Below are 23,346 nucleotides of genomic sequence, written 5' to 3'. Positions count from 1 at the left end.
TTTCTGGCATCATTTGTAATGAACTAAGAAAAAACATATCCTACAAGACAATGCAGAAGTAATTAGTAATGGCTGAGTCATAAACAACAGAATAGAAATAAAAAAAATGTGTATACTGTACGACTGTCCTTCAATTCGGACTGTTCACATATTTCACTGAATGTAATTGATAGGACTTAAAATAACTTTTATACGCCCATCAACAAGTAAAACTTATTTATTCCATACATTTATTTAACAATAAGTAAGTGTTTAACAGTTTATTTAACAATAAGTACAACTCAGTTAATTGACTGCTATTATAATAACAAGGGGGATGAAACAGCCCGATAAAAAAATAGATTGTGTTGAAATAGCCAGAGGTGAAACGATTGTGGGACATGGGGTGAATAAAGCACACAACAAAATAACACTAACAGTGATGATGTAATATGCTTGAGGGAATATTATATTTAATTGCTTCAGAATAACTGGAACACATCAGAAAATAAAATTTATTTCTCCTATAAGTTATAATATGCAATATGTTCTATCGAGAAAAGGAGGGTTAGATGGGCGAATGGCACATGGGCTGTATCATAGGGTCTGTCATTGAGTCAACTGGCCTGGTTTCGATTCCCCGGTCGCCTGTCCAACCTGGTGGGTTTTCTCTCTCCATAGACAAAGTTTAAGCACATCTTACAAACATATTTATCATGTTTTGTTGGACCTTCATTTTCATTATAGAAAACTGGTAATCTGGATATATCAGTAATAAAAATGTTTTTTGCCCTGTGGCGGGGGTAGCAGTTGGATGAAAAACAGTGTATAGATTGGTAGTTCCATGTAAAAAATAAGTTGGCAAAAAAACAGCAAGTAAAAATATCGCTTACAAGGCAAATTCTCTCTCTAGCATTGTTCATGTAATAACAGAAATGAAAATTGTCATTTCCTCGGTAAAGCCTAGCGTAGAATGAGCCAGTGACTGGGTACAGCTAGTTGCAATTAATTTCTGAGCGAATTTGAAAGCAACTGGCAACATTCAGTAGTTACTGGCAACAGGTCAGTCCGTGTCCATCTATGTTTTCAAGATACATTTATTCCAGTTTCTCATCTGACTGTGTCAATATGGTGTTCGATCCCAGCATTGGCCCGGAAAGTTCATCCAGATTTTCCAGCGTGGTTTCGCCTTGTCAGTGATGCAGGACGGAGGGCCTGACAAGGCCAGCTGTCTAGTCTTTCAGATGGGACGAAAAATTGAGGTCCCGTGTACACATTGGCGTGCACGTAAAAGAAAAGATCCCTTGGCAGTTGGAATTCCATAGAAGAGTAGGTCGTAGTGCCGCTGCCCGGGCAAAATTTCCCTCATAGCACACTGTATGGTGTATGCCCGTCTTCATTAGCCCAGTGTAGGAGCAGAACAGTAGGACGTTAAACCCCATTTCATTTCATTTCTGTGTCAATATGGCAACTGCAGAACTAGAAACATGGACAGAGGCTGCCGAAGAATGTTCGGTATCTATATGGAGGGAACGACAATGAAATGAATTTGAACTTCTTATGTTAAGTGTCGCATTTTTATGACATACTAGGCCTATAGCGCCGAATCATTCGGCCAAATCAATCGGCTCTGAATTGCAGCTGAATTCATTCGGCCAAATGAGTGGACACACCAGGCAAATTCGCCTGATTCAACAGTCACGTCACATGATTAAACATGCCCTTGATCATGTCCTCAAACAATCACGTGACTTCTCAATATCAGTGGTGATTGGCTAATGAATTCTACAATTGGGTGAATGTTTCGGCATAGCAGATACACTAGGCGAATATATAAAATATATCAAACTTGCTTGATTCGGGTGAATCATTCGGCTGAATGACACTGGACACCAATTTCGGCACCAATAGCTTCCGCAGAATGATGCGACGAAATCATTCGGCTAGCGTGTCCACCGTTTTAATGATTGTGAACCCCATATAAAAGAAACTATTGTGTATGTATATAACTTTATTAATAGCGCTATATATATATATATTCTATAAATAAACAAACAAACAATTTAAATACTCTGTAACATACATTATATAATTATATGCACATGAACCATTGCTATGATCCTCTCGAGACAGTTTACTAACTATTAATACATCACTACACATGCCAAATGACTTTTAATTTACTGATCATCTTCGGTATCCCCAGTAGTATTGTTTCGTTCTCTGCTCCACTAATCCCTGGGTCTATTCATCGGGCGGTGGAGGGTCTCAATGAGTTAGACATTGGCTCGCTAGCCTAGAGGTCCTGTGTTGGATCCCTGCATTGGCTGAGAAAGTTCATTGGGACGTTCTTCCCTCTTGTTAGTGATGCAGGACAGGGGCACTGGCAAGGGACAACGTATAGTCATTCACATGGGACAAAAAAAAAAACGAGGTCCCATGCACACATTGTCATTGGCATTCCCGTAAAATATCCCTTGAAATTTAATATAAGAGTAAAGGCCGAAGCAACGCTCTCTAGGCAAAATTTCACTCAAAGCTGATTGTATCATAAATCAATCTACTTTCGGCTAAATTACAACGAGTTAATCATTACTTGTTAAGAAGTCACCCAACTTAGTTAGAATCGGCCATGTAGTTTATTATCCGAGTAATTAGCACATTTAACAGTAATTTTGATAACCCGATAAAAAAGCAAACAAGCTTGCTGATTATTCACTAAGCTGTTAAAATAAGCCATGTGGCAAAAGAAGACGATATATATATATATAGTTGTTCAAGATTGAGACAAGTACTTTGATTCCATGAAGATCTGTTACAATTTGACAATAGACTATACAATTTGACTATAGACTGTATATATGTACAATTTAACTATTGACTATACAATTTTAGAGAATTTTAATTCAACAGGGTTGATGCATTCTCTCACATGATGGACTGGTAACATATTATCTCCAGTCATACAGAAATTTTGATAAAAGTAAATCTCTAGCTCCTGAGATGAAATGTAACAAATTTTATATTCCTATTTAGACACTAAAATCTAGCTGCAGTATTGATTAATCACATGTGAGAATGGCCTGCTATAAAGGATTTAAAACAAAAGAATTTCTAATCTGACTAGCTACTTTTGTGTTACTGACTCCTCACAAATTATCTGTCAGTAATCCTTTAAAATGAAGAATCGATGAAAGCCTTTGATTCCCCAATGATCTCAAGAATTATTCGCAGTCTAACTAAATCTCTCAGTCTTTTCATTAACGTCTTTACGATCACCTTTCTGACAAGAAAATTTACAGATTTCAATGTCTCCAGTATTATGTAATAAACAAATGGGTTGTTGTTGTTCCTTTTTAACGAGAGTACGATTTGAAAGCAAGCTGGATAGCCTCCCTTCATGAGTCCCGGAAGAACTTGACTGCGAACCTTGCCATCGACATTTGTAACGTATTACCTCCTTGGATGAACTTTTATGTACACGTGAGCCAGTTCTGCTGCAACAGAATGTCTCCTTATATGTGGTGTAGAACTTTTTACTGAACGCCATGTAAATGATAAAATTGACTGCTGAATTGACAGTTTCCAGGAAGTAAGTCACAGTAGAAATACTTAGATACAGATTGCGCTGTTTACCAAATATGGAATATCCTGGTTTAACTTTTGTTGCGAGACTGTTCAGAGCTCCTGGTAAAATGCAGACTAAAAATACCATGGATACGGTTAACAACATCATGGTTATTCGATTTTGTTCATAAGTTGTACAGTGGTTGCTGTTCTTGCTGATGAGCCGTCGCATATTCCAAGTTTTCTTAATGGCTAATATGATTGCGATGTTCAACAGAATTAAAAGCAGTATCGGCAAAAATCTGAACAATATGTTTAACAAAGTTCCATATATGGCACAAAATTTTAAATTATATCCAAGGGCTGTACGATTTAGTATCACTAATGAACTGTTGGGTTGGTACTGAATACGATATTTCAGCGGAAAGGGGACAAAAGCTACCAAGGTCACAATGTAAACCACGGCAATCGCTATACATGTGTTTTGTTTTCGACACAAGACTCGAACTCTCATTGGAAAACGTACAGCTATGAATCTCTCAAAGCTTAAAAGTGTGGTCAACCATGTTGTAATGCGACCAGTAACAATACTTCCAAAGGCGCCTATATATGGATACGTTGATCGACGTAAATTTTCTCCACCAATCGGATCTCGAGATTTATAAATAAATATAAATGAGAATATGAAACTATGGATCAAAAAGAGCAAATCTGATATGGCTAAAGCAGCAAGTAAAAAGTTGGTAGGATTTCTCATACGATTTTGAACTAGCACAACCAGACTCAAGATATTTCCCAGGGATCCAAAAAATGCGAACAGTGGTGTAAAGATCATAACAAACACCACAGTTAATTTCTGCACCACTTCCTTGGAAACCACCTCCTCATATGTAACATCGTTATTAAGAACGTCTGTTGAAATGTTCATTGTATTGTTCCACATATTGTTTATCAGCATCTTATTAACGATTTCAGCTCAAATTAAGTACGATGTTGCTTTCAGAAGTGAATATCTCTGGATTTGAAGCCTTCTCTTCAAATGTTATGAGCTGATGACGTGTTTATTCTGGCACGTTATCTCTGGAACTTTTTGTTTGTGACTAAATATCTTGATCGTCACTAGATATTTCTGGATTTTAAGTCTTCTCTTCAAATGCTCATTGATGACCTGATGACATGTTTAGTCTGGCACATAATCTTTGGAACTTTTTGTTTGTGACTACAGTCTTGATCATCACTAAATACAGCTTTGAAAATTAAGAACAAAATGCTATGGTAAAAATCTGCCCTCAAATTATTTTAGATTACACACCTATATTCACTTGCAAGATTTTGTCAATAACTTAAGAATCCAACATTTCTGTTTACGACAAAAAATATTGCGCAGATTCTGAATGCGTTTTATCTCGTCTAAGTTTATTTTCGTCTTGCCGGATGTTCTTTTTATCACAAAATTTACTAACAGCTCAATGTGTTTTCAATTTGCGGAAGTGTTCAGAATATTTCAGAATCAGTTTATCATTATTTCAATCTTTAATCAGTTTTTGTACTGGAAATTGTTGATGGTGTTTCATACTTTTTTCACTTGTATCATGTTCGAAGTTATGTACACCTGAAAGAACAAAAGAATGGATAAAAGATTAAGATTCCTTAAAAGATTTATACTTGGCTTCAATTGGGGATGTTTGAATATGTTGAACCTATGAACAGTTTTGGGTGTTCTGTCCTCTTTTGTCAAAACATGTTTAAGATATTTTTATTAGTTAACAATGTCAAAATGGAAAAAAAAAATGTTGAACCTATGATACAGTTTTGGTGTTTGGCCCTGTTTTGTCAAAATATGTTTAAGATATTTTTATTAGTTAACAATGTCAAAATGGAAAAAAAATTATTAGTTTATAAGTATGTCGAAATGGAAATATATTTGTATTGGTTATGGAAATGTATTTTTTTAAATTTAATAAGTGTATGAAGTATATCTTTGATCCAGAGACCTCACCCTTCTCCAAAATGACGAGGTTAGTTTTGCGTGGAAGTTAAACCCCACGATAAATTGCTCTAGAAATGGATCCATTTTCAGTTACATGTCAATTATTTCATTCTAAATGGAGAATCTGACATTCTGTCTTGTTAAGATTATTAACTTCCATGATTATATAGCTGTTACGTGGGATTGTATCAGGCTTTTTGATCTTGGCTTATGAAATATTATCAATTTATTCCATTAACTGAACATAATAACCAGCTATTGGTTATATGATACATGTTGATGCACTAAAAGGTCTAAATAACTTTATGTAACAGAGATTTACTGATACACGTGGTTTAAAATTATTGATTATATCTGATTATGGATAGGACAACCTGATAGCAATTACGCCCACATTATATTGTAATCACACTCTTCTTCCATCTATCCATTGGTAATATTGGAGGAAGGAACCTATTGAGTTAAATTGATTTTTAACTTTTAGCTGTTCTGTATACATTTTCTGTTCTATAGTTTTGAATGTATATCATGACAGTTTTCCTTATCTGAACGGACTCAAACACAGAGTTCCTGATTTATTGTCTAGCAAACATATTCTAGAAGACAGTAATTAAAAATGGCTTATTCACAGACATTAAAATAATTGTTAAACACATGTATAATGGACTATAATCAGGCGCTAACGACCACCAGTCAAATTGAATTCTTTGTATATTTCACAGAATATAATTAGAAATTACAATAAAAAATTGAATGCAAATCACTTTATGAACGCTCATATTACATTAAATTGTGCTTTTAAACCCATTTTTGTCAATTTTAGGCTCCAAGGAATAGAGCTATACGCCTTTTAATAATCTACATGTGGTCTTACTCCTAGGCCGTTAATTTAAAGGTTTCATTTGTTAATGTCAAGAAAGTGATTGACATGAATACGAAATGGGGAGTATTTTGACAGGTTTGATATATAGTTTTGGTAATTCAGGGGTGTTACTTGTGGGAAAACTAAAAAAAAAACCTGTTGTTTACCTGTTTCCGTAAGTCACCTGTTCAGACTATTATATCTCGACATTTAATTTAAAGATATATTATCCAAGATTTAGAGAAAGAGGTGTCCGTTCTTGCTATATAGTTAAAAAAATGAAGAATGAATATACTGGTATTTAAAATTTCAGTCAAATGACTTTATTAAGAGCTATGTTATCTCACTTTCTTTTAAAACTGAAAAAAATACCTCAGTTTCTACTGTTATATAATCAGAAAAGCTTTTTTTTAAAATCGTTTTATGTCCACAACCAAACAAAACAGCTTGAAGTAAAAAAAGCTAAAAAAAAGAGTCATTAAAAATCAAACAGTTGTTTTTAGAATTCAAATAAACAAGTGATACTGTCTGGAAATAAAATTTTAATTGATGATGGATATTATGGGTGTTTTTATTTTATCAAGTATTTAATGTCTAACCAGATCTGATAAACATTCAACCCAACACATATCCATGTATTTATTGCCTGTTTTAACTCATAAACAAGTCAGTATTGCATGGGTGGCTTTAAGTTTAAACGGCTATTTTTAACCGAATACAATATTCTTGTTATTTATGATTCTATTGCAATACCTGAGTGTTTTCAATTTAAACGTGATACCGATTAAACAGAAGTTTGTGTTTGAAATTCTCGGTTCTGGGTTTGATTGATATAAACGTGCTGTAGTAGTAGCAAAGAAAGGTGGATTTGTTAATAAATTTAAAGGAGCGTGTTATTAATGCCTTGAGTGTTTTGATTGATTGCTAAAAATAATTTTGATTTGATGTGAAATGATATTGTTTAGATACAAATTTAAAGATTAATATTAAAGTTGTTGATGCATTTTAACCCTTAAGCTGTTGAATTGTTGACGTCATATGACGTCGTCAACTGAATTGTTTTGGGAATACATGCATGACGTTGGGTGCCTCTACTAAAACTGATGATATAACTGCCAGAATCTGCAAATCAGATTTTTAGCACTGACACTGTAGAAATCTGAGTTAAAAACTGTGATCAGATTTTCACAGAGTTCACTATCTTCATCGTTAAATGATACGTCCAACACCTTCTAGGCAGTTAGACGTGACATAACGTCACGTTTGTTTTTGGTCATGTATCCCCCAAATCTTCGGAAAGTTAGCGAAAAAATGAAAACAAAGCAACAAGAATGGCAGCAGACTGCGCTTCTTTCATTTAGTGAAAAGCCGCCTATTGAACATGGGAGTTAACTCTATTAAAACGCCCGGAAATAAATACATTTGGTAATCTCGGAATATTCCGGGTGCCGTATATGGACGGCTTGTGCCGATCCCGGAATAATCCGGGTACCGCAGGAATAATCCGGGTACCGCAGAACAAGGGTTAAGGAGGTCAATCAATAATTTACTTTTCAGTCAAAAGTGTCTAATGTTATTTTGGATATACTTTTGTGAAATTTACATTTGTTTTCTTGGTCAGAGGGGTAATGCCTCTAACTGTTTATGTCACCTATAAAAGTAGTAGGATTTAATGTCTTGTCAACACAATAGTTTGTCAATTTGAGACTAACATATGGTTCTTTATTACTATGGTAATTATTCAACAATTTCAGATTTAAATTTCATTTCTTGAACACTTACAAGACAAGTTCTTAACAAAATGTTTTAAGCTCATTCAGATTGTTCATTAGGATTATTCAACAATTTTAGACTTAAATTTCATTTCTTGAACACTTACAAGACAAACTCATTTAGATAGTTCATTAGGATTTAAGGAAGAACCCTACTGAATTTCAAAAATTTGGGGATAGTAAATTTCGAACAAGATTTGAAGAATTATCTTTCTGTTCACAATTTGACTGTTAAACACAAATCACAGAATTGTCGCCTCACTATAAAATCTATGAAATCCTCAATCTGATAAAAATACAGATCTATATTTCGTTTCGTTTTTATACTTTCGATGGCCTACACTACACGAAGATCTGACAAGTTATAGCGATAGGTCACGTCAGGGGTCAAAAGACCGACTTGTGACCCTATGATGTCAGACATTTGATTAACCAATCAGCATTGATGTTACTAGTGGATTACCCACAGTTCCGTGCAAAACTCACCTAAAGCTCGCCGTAACAGACCGTTTCGTTGGCTTATCCCTGACACCATTCAGAACACGAGTTAAATAACAACTCTTTCAGATCCAAGTGTAGTAAAGACAAGTAAAACGAAATTTTGAACTATAAAAACAAAACGAAATAGGATCTGTGTTTTAACCAGATTGTGAAATTCTGTTATTGCAATACAGGACAGACTTCTTAATAGCATTTTTTAAATTTTCCATTCAGCATTTACAAACTTGCTCTGCGGGATTTATCGATAATGATTTTATCTTTAGAATGGACAACTTTGCTCCTGGGTAAGGTCACATCTATGTTTCATAATAAGTTTCAAATGTTCTCTTGTTTATAAGAATTCTGATTTTTGCATCGAGTCTTAACAAGGTTTCAATGACAGAGATATATAATAGCACCACAGAAATACAAAAATTTCACAAACTCAGACCTGTGTAAGGAGGAAACAATAGAAATTCAAAGTGTACTGGTATACAGGTGGTGTGTTTTGTAAACAAAATGGAGAATGCAGAAAATCGGGTTCTTAAAAGAGAAAGTTTATTTATTTAACAAATTTTATATACATTTTATTCAGCAAGTCAAGTACTTTCAAATGTTTAGTGTTTTGTTTATCTTAAACAATAAAAACCATAAAGGAAATAGAATACTTGACTCAAAGTTAAAACACCTTATACAGCCATGTTCAATTCAACCATTATAATCAAAACCAAACACACTTAAAGCAGAGCTTCCTTATTGAAAATTTTGTATTTATTGCCAAATACTTTCAGAGTAAAAATTAATGTGAGCAATAAGAGAGAAGAGATGGGGTTTAACATCCACTCAACACAAACTGGATCATTGGGGAACATATGGTACAATAATTCATTTGTTCTTTGTTTTTCTTAAAGGTTCAATACCACTCTTGTCGTAACTGAATAATATGTCCTAATCTTTATTCTGGTCAACAAATTGTACTATTTTAGAATATTTCAATTAATTGATGATACAAATTTCATCTTAACACACCTTATTTAAAAATTTTGAAAAATTCAACATAATGGTTTGAAACGTCTAACGTAAACCTTTTCAAATGAAACTTCGATTTAAGAATATTTTCGAACCCTCTGGACAAGTAAAATAGGATATAATCGATAATTTACACAACAGGTAGGACACTTAAACATCTAGTACTTAGATAGAGATATTATTTTTTTTCTGGAGCTTTCAAGCCAGCAAGAGTGTTATTGTCCCTTTAATGGGTGGAGCGGAAGAAAACCCACGAGGTTGGGCAGGTGACCCTACTCCTTGTCACATATAAGCCTAGACCACGTGTTTCCTTATTTCTCTCTTGTTACATCTATTTAATTGTCAAACAACATTTTTTAAAATGTACTTAAAGTAGCTAAGTCTCTAACTCAATATCACCCAAAGTCTTCGACATTGAAAACACGATTTATTTGTCAATTTAAATCAACATTGATGTTGTAATCTTACCGGGAAAATATGGGCTTCTGATTTCTGATATTTAAGACAATTTAAACATTTTACCGTTGGTACACGAATCGTGTACTATAATGCAGCATAGCTCCATTTGTAATAAGGGACTCGAAGAACGAGGCTAGACATATTCCACAAGTCGTGTCAAACGGTGATGTCATATTCTTATCTGGAGAGCATGCGAAATAAATACTATCGGTGTAGAATGGAATACCCAGACGCTAGAGATTGCTATCGTGTACCATAATGCGTTTTAGCACCATTTGTAACAAGGGACTAGAAGAACGAGACTAGACGTATTCCACAATCATGCAAACAGTGACGCCATATTCTTATCTGGAGAGCATGCGCAATAAATACTATCGGTGTAGACTGGAATAACCTGATGCAAGAAATTGCCATTCGTTTGAGACTTCTCTGGTATTTCGCCGAACATAGCTGATTTGAAATTAGAGTAAAAACAGAAACGATTGAATGTAAATCAGTTTATATACATAATTCATATTACATTATTTTATGCATTGCCACCCATTTATGTCAATTCCTAGGTGCCAAATATTAGCGATTTAGCTCCTTTAAGTTTGTCAATATATTCCTTTAATCTCTCTGCATACAGACATTTGATGCTGATTGAATTGAACAAGTTACAAATATAGCTTTAATTAGAAACAAATATGACGAGAAACATTCTGGCATCTTATTTATTTTTGGAGATAACTAGATCATTTTAGATTAATATTTTTTCTTCCTTCTTCCTGTTAACTTGAACAAGAAATGTATTAATTTTAATTGAAATATAGAGCCTTTTATGTAAGCCATAGAAAAATAGAATTTTGTCACGAAACATTGTTAAAAAGTTATTTGCTTGGTTAATAATTTCCTGCAATTAAAGCGATGAGTTTTGAAAACAATTGATGAGTGATATTTTTTTAGTTTTTCTTTTTTCTTAAACTGATGAGTTACAAATAATATTACTTAAAAAAATCAGTAATGAAACTATAAATTAATTTTGTGATTAGTCTTTTGTTCCTTGATGATTATAAAGATAAAGATTTAATGAGGTACAAAAAACATTCACGTATATTGAGTTCATCAAGGCATTTTTTAAAAGGAGCATGGAAATTTCTTGGAATAAAGCTTATCATTTGCTCAACACTGATTAATTTGCCATTGGTCTCAAGTCAGGCGTGAGTCTAGCGTGACTTCATTTATCAGCAAATAATGCGCAGTCATATTTCGGAAATTACCAGGTACTGTTCATCCTACACACAATATTTTTTCTGATTATCAAAATTCTCTCATTTATTCACACAAATTTAACATGTAACTCAAAATACTTCATCTTGCAAAATGAAAGGAATATGAAAATGGTTTTGAAAAAAATATTATTTGAGTGCTGTTTATCACATTTTACACTAGAATACTTTAGTTATCTATTTCTTAATCTTCTGATTATCTGTTTTAATTATTAGTTTGAAATATATAAGGGGGTAATCTCAAACAACAGAATAACTTATTTCATCTTTTGTTACCCAATAAATCAAAATCTAACAAATTTAAATGAATGAGAATTGGATTTTCTAATAAATTAAAGAAGCATTATTCAAGTAAATCAAAATCTAACAAATTTAAAACGAATGAGAATTGGATTTTCTAATAAATTAAAGAAGCATGTTCAAGAGCTAAATATGCCTATTGCAGGTCTTTCTTTAGGCCTTAAATGCTATATAAATTATTAATTAGACATTTATTAACACGACAAGACCATACACAACTCTCTATGCCATTGGATGGCTCTGATTTTAAGTAAATTAGAACGGTTCGGTCATTTAATGATTTGATTTAAAAATGGAGAAGCGAGGCTTAGCCTTGAGCAACCAGCACCGTGGTCAAGATAATACAATCCATACACACATCTTGTCAAATCTACTAATATTGATAACTTCGCTCAGAATAAAGTAATTTGAATGAAATTTTCAATATATTCATTTTTAATTATCTATTTTTGAACTATTATAACAAGAATGGCCAGCTCTAAATCTTACATAATGTATCTTTAAAGAGAATGCCCTTATAAACAAAATCAATCATTAGAATCTTTAAATTAAACCTTGTCTTCATAAGTCCGTTTTTTTGCAGAAAATTAGGATGTATAACCCCATTTAATTTAAAGGGCGTATGGCTCTATTCTTTAGAAACTTGAAGTGATGAAAATGGGTCTAAAAGTGCATATTAATATAATATGAATGTATATTAGTGATTTTTATTCAATTTTTGGAAAAAAAATATTGTAATTTCTAATCAATTATGTTCGGCATAATATATGTGAACAGTCCAAACTAAGTGACGGTTAATCCATTTTAAACATGTTTGTTTTGTTTTTTTTCGTTTGTGAATCAGTCAATACTAATTACGTCTGCATTTCTTTGATCATAACAAGTGGCGCCCGAAACTATACAATACACAGCTCATGTACTGATATTCGTGGCAAGATAACAACATCAACATTTTTTGTAATAGACCAATATTGATTTCTGATTCGTGTTTTAATATCGAATGGAAAATATTAAGTTAGAGGTTTAGCTCCTTTAAATTAATCGGTAAGTTTAAACAAATTCTTTGAACTGAATAATCAATAAACAAAATCTTCAAAAATAAACAAAATCTTCAAAAATAAACAAAATATTAACAAAATCTTCGAAAATAAACATATGGAATATTCACCTGTGATCTGAAAAGCCGGATTATTGGTAGAATTATTCCTAATGTCTGTAGAGAAAATCAGAAAACTATAAAGCGATTCCGATAAATGGTTGGTGTCAATTGATCTGTGACTGGAGTAGAGACATTATTATTTTGTTACACAGCACGCAATACGACATGACGGCATATTGATCAGATGACAGATTCCAGGCTTGTCAGTCGTCACTGATGGTATAAGTCACAAATGCTTGAGATAATTGGATGGACCCTTAATACAGTTGTAGACTTGTCACGCAGGCGTTATTATATTCACTTAAAAGTATTCTTAGACATCTTAACATGTAGCCCACATTACCATGAGTAGAAAATAAAACTGGAGTGTATCTGCTGAGTGAAGTTAGAAGTATTATTACGCCATTCACACCTCTATCTATATAGTCTAATTTTAAAACTCTGTTCAGACCTCTACCCCTGGTCATATTTCTTTTCTTTAAAGGGAGTCATCCTGCTTTCTTCATTTTCAGAATAAAGTAATGTGAATGAAATTTTCAATATATTCATTTTTAATTGTCTCAACAACGTGAGACTAACTTTAATCATATTTCTTTCTGTTGTAAATGTCTATACCTAGAGTTAAATTAAGGCCAGAAAAATCTCACATACTTTCTTCAAAATATCTTTAAATCTCTGAAACTTGTTATTTTGCAAAGATGACGTCGTGTAGAATATTCTGGTAAGACAGAAATTACTATTCTCGTATTTTATACAATTCTATAGCGCCCCCCTCCTATGTATTTGAATGAATCATCAATATTAATGTATTTTGATAGATGATGCGTTAAATAACATCTAAGATCACCTTCCGCAATTATGTCGGCTTATTATAGGGAGTGATCTGCAGAATGATACTACATATATTACTTGTTAGAATTAATTGTTGACGAAGATACAATTTGAACTAATAATTTAAGTAAATTGCCTCAAGCTATTTTCAGTATTTTGTTCTTAATTTTCACTGTTTAAATTTCCTGTCCATTATCTTTCCTGAGTTTTTTATGTATTTTAGCATTTTAGAAGATCTTTTTTAGCAGATCGTGGGGGATTCTTTCAAGAAAATATGTCTCTCTCATGATGTTTACTATTGAAGCGACTTTATTTATTTCCAAATATTTTTTTACAGATGGTGACATCTTGACGTCTAATTAATTTTATGAGTTCAAATTTTCACAGTTTATCTTTTGAAAGTTTGGAATTGAAGCAAATGAAATTTATGATAACCAAATAAAACTTAGGTCCTGCTATCAGTAATATTAGCTGAATACTGAAATAAAGTTCACTTTGCTGCTGATTTCAAAGCTTATTGAAATACATGTACACCTTATTCACTCTGTTGCTCCAAACCTGTTGTAGATATACTCCAGATTAAATTAATATTTAATCTTTTTAAAAATTGTATGCATTGTATATATTGGTAAAACCATGACAGTAATAACTTTTACCGTTCAAGTATTGCCCATGATCATTATCAGTTATATCTAAGGTATCATCTCCCTTGTAATTTTTCCAGCATGGTTCCCACTTGTCAGAGATGCAGGACGGAGGGCCTGACAAGGACAGCTGTCTAGTCATTCGGATGATACGAAAAACCGAGGTCCTGCGTACACATTGGCGTGCACGTAAAAGATCCCTTGACAGTTGGAATTCGATATAAGAGTAGGTCGTAGTGCCGCTGTCCGAGGCAAAATTTCCCTCATAGCACACTGTATGGCATTTGCCCATCTTCATTAGCCCAGTTTGGAGCAAAACAGTAGGACGTTAAACCACATTTCATTTCATTTCATTTCCCTTGTAATTTATATGCATTGTTTATGTTACTGCTTACCAGATTTCCATTGATAACCTCATGTTGCTCCATTTACTCATAATATGGCAACTTATATGGACTGCTAGAAGGACTTAGCTGCTGTGGGCATTTAGTTGGCTGGAAAACTATCTTCTCAGAGAACAGAGAATTGATTATGAAGTAATTAGATATTCATTTAGTTTAGGCCAACTAAAAGTATACCTAGAGTGAAGTAAAGATCCAATTTTAACTAGATAGGAAATGCAGAATCAATTTGATTTAAATTCTGACAACTAATTTACAAAAATTTAAACGAAAATATTTTATGTATGCAAGCATTTCATTGGCTGGTCACTAAAATCCTAATCTTGGCCAATGAACAAACTCACTTTTGATTAGATTGGGAACACAGAATCAATTTTAATTAGATTGGATAAACTGAATCAATTTGAGTCAGATTGGGAATACAGAATCAATTTTATTTAGATTGGGAATACAGAGGGGTTTTATTTTGCGTATTTGAATTCTCTTTAACATATTTTAAAATAATTATAGTTCACATACTTCAAATGTACTTCTAAAGTGTTTTTCTGTGTCGTTAGAATATGACAAGGAGTGGGCAGATGGAAGTATCTAGAATTTTCATTTAAACACTATTGGCCGAGTTTGTCCACAGTGATAAAGCATGATGGAAACAAACAGCATTACTCGTCGTAAACACTTTATTAGACAGGAAATAGGTTTGTTTACCAGTTATTGAAACAAGAATAGTTTAGTTTTATTTATATGTAGCTTGACACCATATCTTAAAGGAAAAGTCACTCCAAAGTCCCAATCCACCATTTGCCTTTCTCTAAAATAACGTGTACTCAGATTGATTATTTAACATTTAATTAAGGAAACAAAATCAAAATACCAACGCTAGATCGTCTTTCGGCTTGGATTCAATCAGATTTGAACTAGGCCCATCTTTCTCTAAAGATGGGGAGGTCTTATGCTCGAGCAGTAAAGATTGATGAAATTTCAATTCCACCTATCTTTTTAAAGCCTAGGACAGACGAGCTTAGGTTATCATCCAATCGCACAGGTTAGTAAAATCGCTCGAAAAAATCGCCTGTGTGGCAACGATTCTGCTCGACAAACCATTCACCCGATCAATCGTCCGTATCTAGCATGTTAGATATTTTCGGAAGGATATTTTACTCCAGCAATCAATTCGCTGGAAATCCACCTATCTGCCCATGTCAAGTGTATATTGTCAACCGAACCATTTTTTTAAGCCAATTGGAGATATCACATGATCTCAAAATGGTTTACACATGAGTCACATAATCGACGTAATTAACTCACAGAGTAAATGTGTGTCAGTTCGTGATCGGCCATAAAAAAATTGCTGGCGAATTACAATGGCCGCAATCAGGCAAATAAATATATGCGTCTGTCCTAGGCTTTACATTGCTGTTGCCGAGTGATATTTCTTTGCAAACATGTAATAGAGATGCAGTAAGTGTAACCCAAATAAAGGATTCTAAGACCCTCCTCACAAAATCAACCAAGAAATATGACCGATTTCTCCTTTAGACTAACCAATCTTTGTGTTTGATTTTGAAGCCATATAATCTACCGCCTACACATGTCTTTGAAACATTAAACAATTAATAGCCATTACTAGTACTTATCTACAGTTTCCTGTTTCCTGAATTTCAAGAATATATTTGATGATAGGGAAAAGGATCGATTTCTGACGATGGCCATCATTAAAACTGTCTTTGTTTCTAGTATCTTAACTCCTGTAGATGCCTTATATATATAGTACATGTAACAAGGGTGTAATATTTTGATATTAATGTCTCTCAGAAGAATCAGCCTCGCCCCTTATATTCTCATTTAAGTTAAGGGAGCCACAGTGGCTCAGTGAGTAACTTGTTGGCTCACCTGTGTTCGATCCTGATATTGGCCCAGAAAGTTCATCTGGATTTTCCAGCGTGGTTTCCCCATGTCAGTGGTGTCAGGACTAAGGACCTGACAAGGGACAATGTATAGTCATTCGGATGGGACAAAAAAAAACATGTCCCATGTACAATGTTGCATGCACGTAAAATAACTTCTGGAAGTTGGAATTCATTATAAGAGTAGGCCATAACAAAGTCAAGGCAGAACACAAGAACTTGAAACCTCCTTTTATTTCAATTAAGTTATAATTATTAAACAGTAAATGTTTGTTTAAACACCTATTATTACATATCTAATGGTGGGGGGGGGTATGGCCGAATGGTTAGCATGTGTGCGCTGTATCACAAGGCCTGTCATTGAGTCGACTGGCGTGGTTTCGAATCCCCAGTTGTATGTGACAAGGAGTAGGGTCGCCTGTTCAACCTCCTGGGTTTTCTCCGGGTCCTCCGGTTTCCCCCCACTGCTAAAGACCCCTACGTGCAAGCGAATTGTTGAAATAAAATTAAACCATATGTTAGTCCCGAAATGACCTAGTCTGTGTTGAGTGGACGTTAAACCCCATTTCTCTCCCTCTGCATATCTAATGAATATTAAATGATGTTGCTTGATAATGACTAGAGAAGCCTAGTCGAAACGTAGCTCAGTGATAAGCAGTACTTGTATTCCATAAATGTCATTGAAACAATTTTATTATTACTTCTATAGATCTCGTTATTGCAGTCAATCATTTTCTAGCAAAAGTCACCATATGCATAACAATTACAACAATTTCTGATAATTACTTATAGAGTTTGTGCACTTTTATTGTGTCATAGAATCGTCTATGCGGCCATGATGTTTTTATACAAAATAAAGAATTTGCTTTTTATTTACATGTAACTAAAGATTAACAATGCGATAACTTTATGCGACTTAGCTGTGGTCGACATGTTTTGTTATATCATTTGAACCTCATGAACCAAACTATGAGTTGTGTACTCAGACCCTCCCTTTATATGATATTTGTCCCTCGCCTTTCGCAGAAAGCAGGGGACTATTAAAATGGGTTCGTCCGTCTGACGGTCCGTCCGTTCGTCTTGTCGCCACACTTTTTGGGACACAATAACTCTCTTTTTAATTGAGCTAGAATGTTCAAACTTGGTGTATGCCTTGATGGAGTTCGAAGATGAGAATTTTCTGCTTAGGTTAAGCAGAGATAAGCAATTTGATTGGCAGATGCTTTGGGACACGATAACTTTAGTTTTAATTAAATTAGAGTGATGAAACTTGGTGTATAGTTTCATTACATCAGTACCTTGACTAAGTTCAATAATGAGTATTTTCTGATAGAGAGTGATGAAACTTAATGTATAGTTTGATTGCTCGATACTTTTGAAAAAAAATAAATGTGTGATTAATTAATATGTTTCATCTATTTATTTTGGGATTTCGGTGAGGAACATCAGCCTCACTGTTGGCTTGTTTCAACAAGACGAGAGGCTGTTTGTCAACCAGGATATTAAATAGTTAAAGCCACTGATAGTCCTTTGTATTCTGGAGCCATGGTGGCTTAGTGCGTAAGACGTTAGTTCACTAAATGGAGGCCCCATGTTCGATTCCTTTGTTAGCCGAGAAAGTTCATGTGTGGTTCCACCTTGTCAGTGGTGCAGTTTGAGGGCCTGGAAAGGGAAAACATGTTGTCATTTGGATAGGACGAAAAACAGAGGTCCCTTGTACACATTGGTATGCGCTTAAATATTCCTTGGCAGTTGGAATTCGATATAAGAGTAGGCTTTAAGGCCGCTGTCAGGGCAAAATTTCCCTCATAGCACACTTATTACGTATGCCCGTCTTCATTGGCCTAGTTGGAGCAGAACAGTAGGATGTTGTCTGTTTGATTATTTACATGTTGAAATTAAGAAAAGAAAATCAAAATGTCAACGGTAGATAATCTCTCGGTTTAGATTCAGTTAAAAAAAGAGAATCATCAAACGATTTTAACAGAGGCGGCTTGTTTTGACCATATTCTGTTGATATAGACTTGATAGATTTGTTATATAATTGAACCATTTTGCACTGATATTCCTTTTAAGTGGTGGACAGTTACTGCCAGAGTTATGGACTTGGTAACTTTGAAATATTTGGTGGATGCTCTAGACGCTAAAGTTAATATCTGATTGACTTTAAAATTTTACACAGTGTTGAAAGTCATGAGACGAAGAAGTCTGATCATTTTCAACGATTTTTGATAATTACTGGCAATTGATACTAAATGTTTTGTAATGTGAGCTAAATGTTACAATAGGGCAGAACTAGAAACCAAATGGGTTGTTACTCGTAAACCTATCTTTAAATTAATAAATCATTAAATGGACAAACTGTCTAATCTAGTCGATCATGGGCTTGCCATGCTAATAAATGTCCAATTAATAATTTATATAACATGTAAGGCCTAAAGAAAGACCTGCAAAAGGTGTTGAATAATGTATGTTTAATACATGTTTTCTGTTGATCTATTTCAGTGGATGTATATAGTACCAGTTGTAATATTAATGATGATTGCCACATCACAAGATCCCAATGCGGGCGGAGGAAGATAGTCGATATATAATATATTTATATATATGTAAATTATTTCTTTCAAATTTTGAATGACAACCAGATGGAATTTTAAGTGAAGAATTTTATAATATAGTGTTGAATGTTCCAGAAGTCCAGTAATCATGTTCCTTATATTTAAAAGCAACCAAAAATAAGTGTTGAAAACTTGTTTTTGAAATATATTAGTAATTTAGGTGATAGAAATGAGTTATCCTTAAGAGTCTATATAGATGGTGGCATGAAATCAATGAATTCTGGATATCCAGAACTAGTCAGATTTAATCAATTTCAATAATTTTTGGACCAATAAGATATTTGGAAATACTACTTTCATTGTTTTTGGTCTGGAATATATAACCTACACAATAAAAAAGCACTTTTACCAGAAAAAAGCATATTCGTCTGAACATTTCTAGTATGGTACCCAGATCACTAAATCTTAACATGTGTTACAGCCTTTCTTAATGTTTGCATTACTTATATTAATTTCTTACCATGATCTGTATACGTCATGGAACTTCAACACTATCTAAATGTTAAAACTTCAGGTGTTAACTCTTATCAAGATGAACATTCTATCTATATACTTGCATTTATTCTTTATATGTTATGTAGGAGTGGTTGTTCTTAAAAATTGAATCAGTTCATTTTAGATATCATTAGATGTGAAATTTAAGATCTTTGTATGTTTTTGTATAGCTCTAATACTTGTATATTTGTCAGATATAATTGTATAATTTGAAGGATTAATATTAATCATTGATTTTTGTGAAAAAGTGGAAATGTGAATTTGACTGTGTGAATTTTATTTAATATTGTGTCATAATCTTGTTATTAGTCTGAAATAGCAGACTCTTTCTATATTTTTTTCAATGGGTATCTTGGAGAGCTGGAGCCAGGAGAGAGTCAGTACAACAAGGCACTATTTTTGGTCTGATTTCAGATTCCCTTCTGAAACACCATTGATCAAAAAGTTAAATATTCGCTTTTCCAAACATGCATCCTAAACATTACTATTACCTTCTCCAAGACAATATTACATGAACGTGTCAGCAGTGCATGTCCATTGATGCCCTGTTTGGATAAATATGCTGCTAGAAAATCAGATATGTATCGCTGGAATGGTAAATGATTCAGCTTTTAAACAGAGAGCCAAGCTTGCTAGCACCAGAAGATCTTGGGTTTGCTTCTAGTATTTCAGGAATAAAACCTGTGAGAAAAATCTTAAAAACCTTTTAAGTCTTCTAATTCTCTCCAGGTTATTACCGATCAAAATAACAATCACAAAAAAGACATTATGGCCTTACCGGTATTATTTTCTATCATTTGTATATTTAACCTGTGTTGGGGTTATGCTGTTAAAATTTTCAAATTAAGGCAAAAAAAGAAGTAAATTACCACTCTCATTTGTTTTCTTCTGCAAATTTTGTATATATAATGCATTCTTCTTAGTTTTTGCTTTAAAGAATATTTTGTAAATTATTGAAATTAAATAACATTTTTAAAAGCATTTTCATGTCCAATAAACAGAAGTATTTCCTCAACAGTCAAATTTGTCGTTTGCAACATTTATTCAGGATAAATGGGGAATGTGTGGGTGACAAATAGAAGGTATTGGGGGGGGGGAATACCAGTTAGTCCCAAATTTTGAGGGTAAAGTTCAGGTTTTTAAGCCATTTTCATTTCAAAGGTACAACTTCAGACAAGCACAAAGTCGTCAATTTTTACAACGAGACACATTAAACTGACTCCATGCATTGGGTCCCTACGGCCAATAATCTGATGTCATGGAAGATGAGTGAAGCAAGACAAGCAAATAGATCTGGAAGAAATTATTTAACAATTTGTTTTTCATAGAATGAAGAGTGATGTCGTCTATATGATTTCTAAGACACATGAGGGTGCATTTCATTCACTGGGCAACATTTGCTAAAATAAGCGCAATCTCAGTTTGCTAGGCTATAGTTTGCATCACATTTACTATTTACTTGTATACATTCATCGAACCTCAAGGTAAGGCCAATAGCTTATCTAGAAGCTGTGAATAGGAAGGGGGGGGGGCAAATCTTGGGCGCCATCCATAATCCCAGCCAACAATGAATGTCAACAAAATACTGGCTCTAATACTGGGCGACCCGGTAGAACATAGATCGTATTGCCTATGTAGTTGTTCGCCGATCGTTATCTCGCTAGAAAGTAATTTTATTCAGGTTGACATAAAGTTTATGTCATGATTTTTATGGATTTTGTTATTAATTTTTTGTAAACCTTCGGGGCAGTTGCTATAACACTGAATTTCCTGGCATTTGAGTTCATTGGTGGGGCAAATTCTTGTGAACGAGAGGATAAGAAATGGGAAAGAATCTTTGTAAGCGTTGACTGAACATTAATTTTACAGCCTGTCGCCCCATGAGCCACTAACTAGTGGTACTATAACTTCGGGATTCACTATAACCGTGAATATGATAGTGATAAGATAGTATAAGACCTATTGAGGAGTGGAAGAATGATGATATTATTGAATCGAGCGGCGTAGGTGCGAAAAAATTTCAGATAGCGACCTAAAATAACTGAGCTTTTAATTTTTTGGGACTGGGCCTGAGGGAACTTTGTCTCACTCACGGGGGTGCCTACTTGGTGTCATTGAAATAAGGATGAGGCTTTTTTATTTCTATTCTAGTTCTATTGTATGGGAAGCCCACTGTGTACCAATTATTGGTACTTTACACGCCAAATTGCATTCCATTTATGACTTAATTTGTATTACACATAGTAAAGCCGGCAGTTTAAAATATGAGATAGTATTGTTCTATAATGTTAATGGAGTTTTTTATTTATCATATTATACAACTACTTAAATTTTAGAAATTATGAATCTTAAGTTTACCAACACTCTTTCGGGTGATTTGAGGTACCAATCTAAAAATAAGAGTCCTCTTGCATGGTGATATCAATACCGTTGTTGATACATTATTGTCCCGAAAAACCTCACTTCAAATACCAAATGTGCTGTATTATGATGAAGCAATGCGGGGCAAAGCAGGGTGGAGGTTGTTAGAAGGTGGACAAAATGGAAGGAACTCATACCCAAAAGGTTAGGAATGTGACTCGACTCCTTGACATGTACAGTATCCGATCAAACACATGACTGTGTGATCTGCAGATCTGAATTTGACATTGGTGACACCCTTGTCAATAATGTAGGTTGTAACCACTGAGACAAAAAAGAGAACTCTTTTGTGGCAATTTCTTCTCATGGTGTTTGATAACACAATGCAAATTAGTTCAAAAGTTTAGAGACATCTTTCTGGACTTTGCAACCCTTCCAAATGAAATGAAATGAAATGGGGTTTAATGACCTACTGTTGGGCTAATGAAGACGGACATTCCTTCCACCATCTCGATCTCTATTACTAGACCATTAAAAACTCACTGGGTACATCTATCTACTTTTTAAAAATATTTTGTTCTTTTTTTCGGAGTTGTGTGTGAGGAGACCTGACTCCTGTGGTCACCTAAGCTCTGCCCGAGATTCTTATATATACTTCATAGAGCAATTGCTGGGCAGCTAATTGTGGTGTTAGATCTGACCTGGGGACGATTGTAACCGTGAAATTGGATCTATTTGTAACGCTTGAATGTACATCTGCCATCAGTACTGCTAGGGTAAAACTCTTACTCCCACACAGCCACAATAATACCCGACATGACTTAATGAAACTCCTGGCACGTTTAATCAAATCTCACAGTCCTGGCCAGCCATTTGCAGATATACGTACATTTAGCTCTGGCTATATGACTGATCACGAAGTTTTCTCTTTCTAGTGTGCTGAACGATAAATCTGATGCTATAACAGGAATCAGACAGATAATTCATTTGAGTTCGGGAAAAAACTTACTAGCTATAAACTTCAATGTTTATCCCACAAAAGAATTTTGTAATGATCTCAGTTGCTAATGACACCTCCGCCCATATACTACTATCGAACTGTCTAGATTACTGGACGAATCAACAATACTAATCGGAAATGTATAATTTTGGTATGTTTTTAACTAAAACGTTGAGATGTGTTTGAAGACACGCAGGGTCCAGAGTTGAGGTATCTTATCTTAGTGC

At 34.1% G+C, this 23,346-nt stretch overlaps 2 protein-coding genes across 2 annotated transcripts in view; one reads left to right on the top strand and one right to left on the bottom strand.

Annotated features, from left to right (window-relative positions):
* The window catches only part of LOC126823555 (ER membrane protein complex subunit 10), a 42,759-nt gene extending 21,978 nt beyond the window's left edge, over positions 1-20,781 (top strand). Inside the window, exon 7 of the mRNA XM_050552462.2 lies at positions 19,151-20,781. Coding sequence (XP_050408419.1) covers positions 19,151-19,228 — 78 coding nt within the window. The 3' untranslated portion in view covers positions 19,229-20,781. The remainder of the gene's footprint in view (positions 1-19,150) is intronic.
* LOC126823554 (probable G-protein coupled receptor B0563.6) lies at positions 1,973-13,214 on the bottom strand. Its single transcript, XM_050552461.2, has 2 exons — positions 12,875-13,214; positions 1,973-5,158 (listed from the first exon to the last, which is right to left on the bottom strand). The coding sequence occupies exon 2, from the start codon at positions 4,502-4,504 to the stop codon at positions 3,215-3,217; it is 1,290 nt and encodes a 429-aa protein (XP_050408418.1). The 5' UTR covers positions 4,505-5,158; positions 12,875-13,214; the 3' UTR covers positions 1,973-3,214.
* Positions 20,782-23,346: the final 2,565 nt, after the last annotated feature.

This window comes from Patella vulgata, chromosome 6, assembly GCF_932274485.2.
Source record: "Patella vulgata chromosome 6, xgPatVulg1.2, whole genome shotgun sequence".
Classification (NCBI taxonomy): domain Eukaryota; kingdom Metazoa; phylum Mollusca; class Gastropoda; family Patellidae; genus Patella; species Patella vulgata.
This window is presented reverse-complemented; position numbering and strand designations above follow the sequence as displayed.

Coding starts and splice junctions, on each gene's coding strand:
- LOC126823554 (XM_050552461.2), bottom strand. CDS start 4,504: ATGCTGATAAACAATATGTGGAACAATACAATGAACATTTCAACAGAC.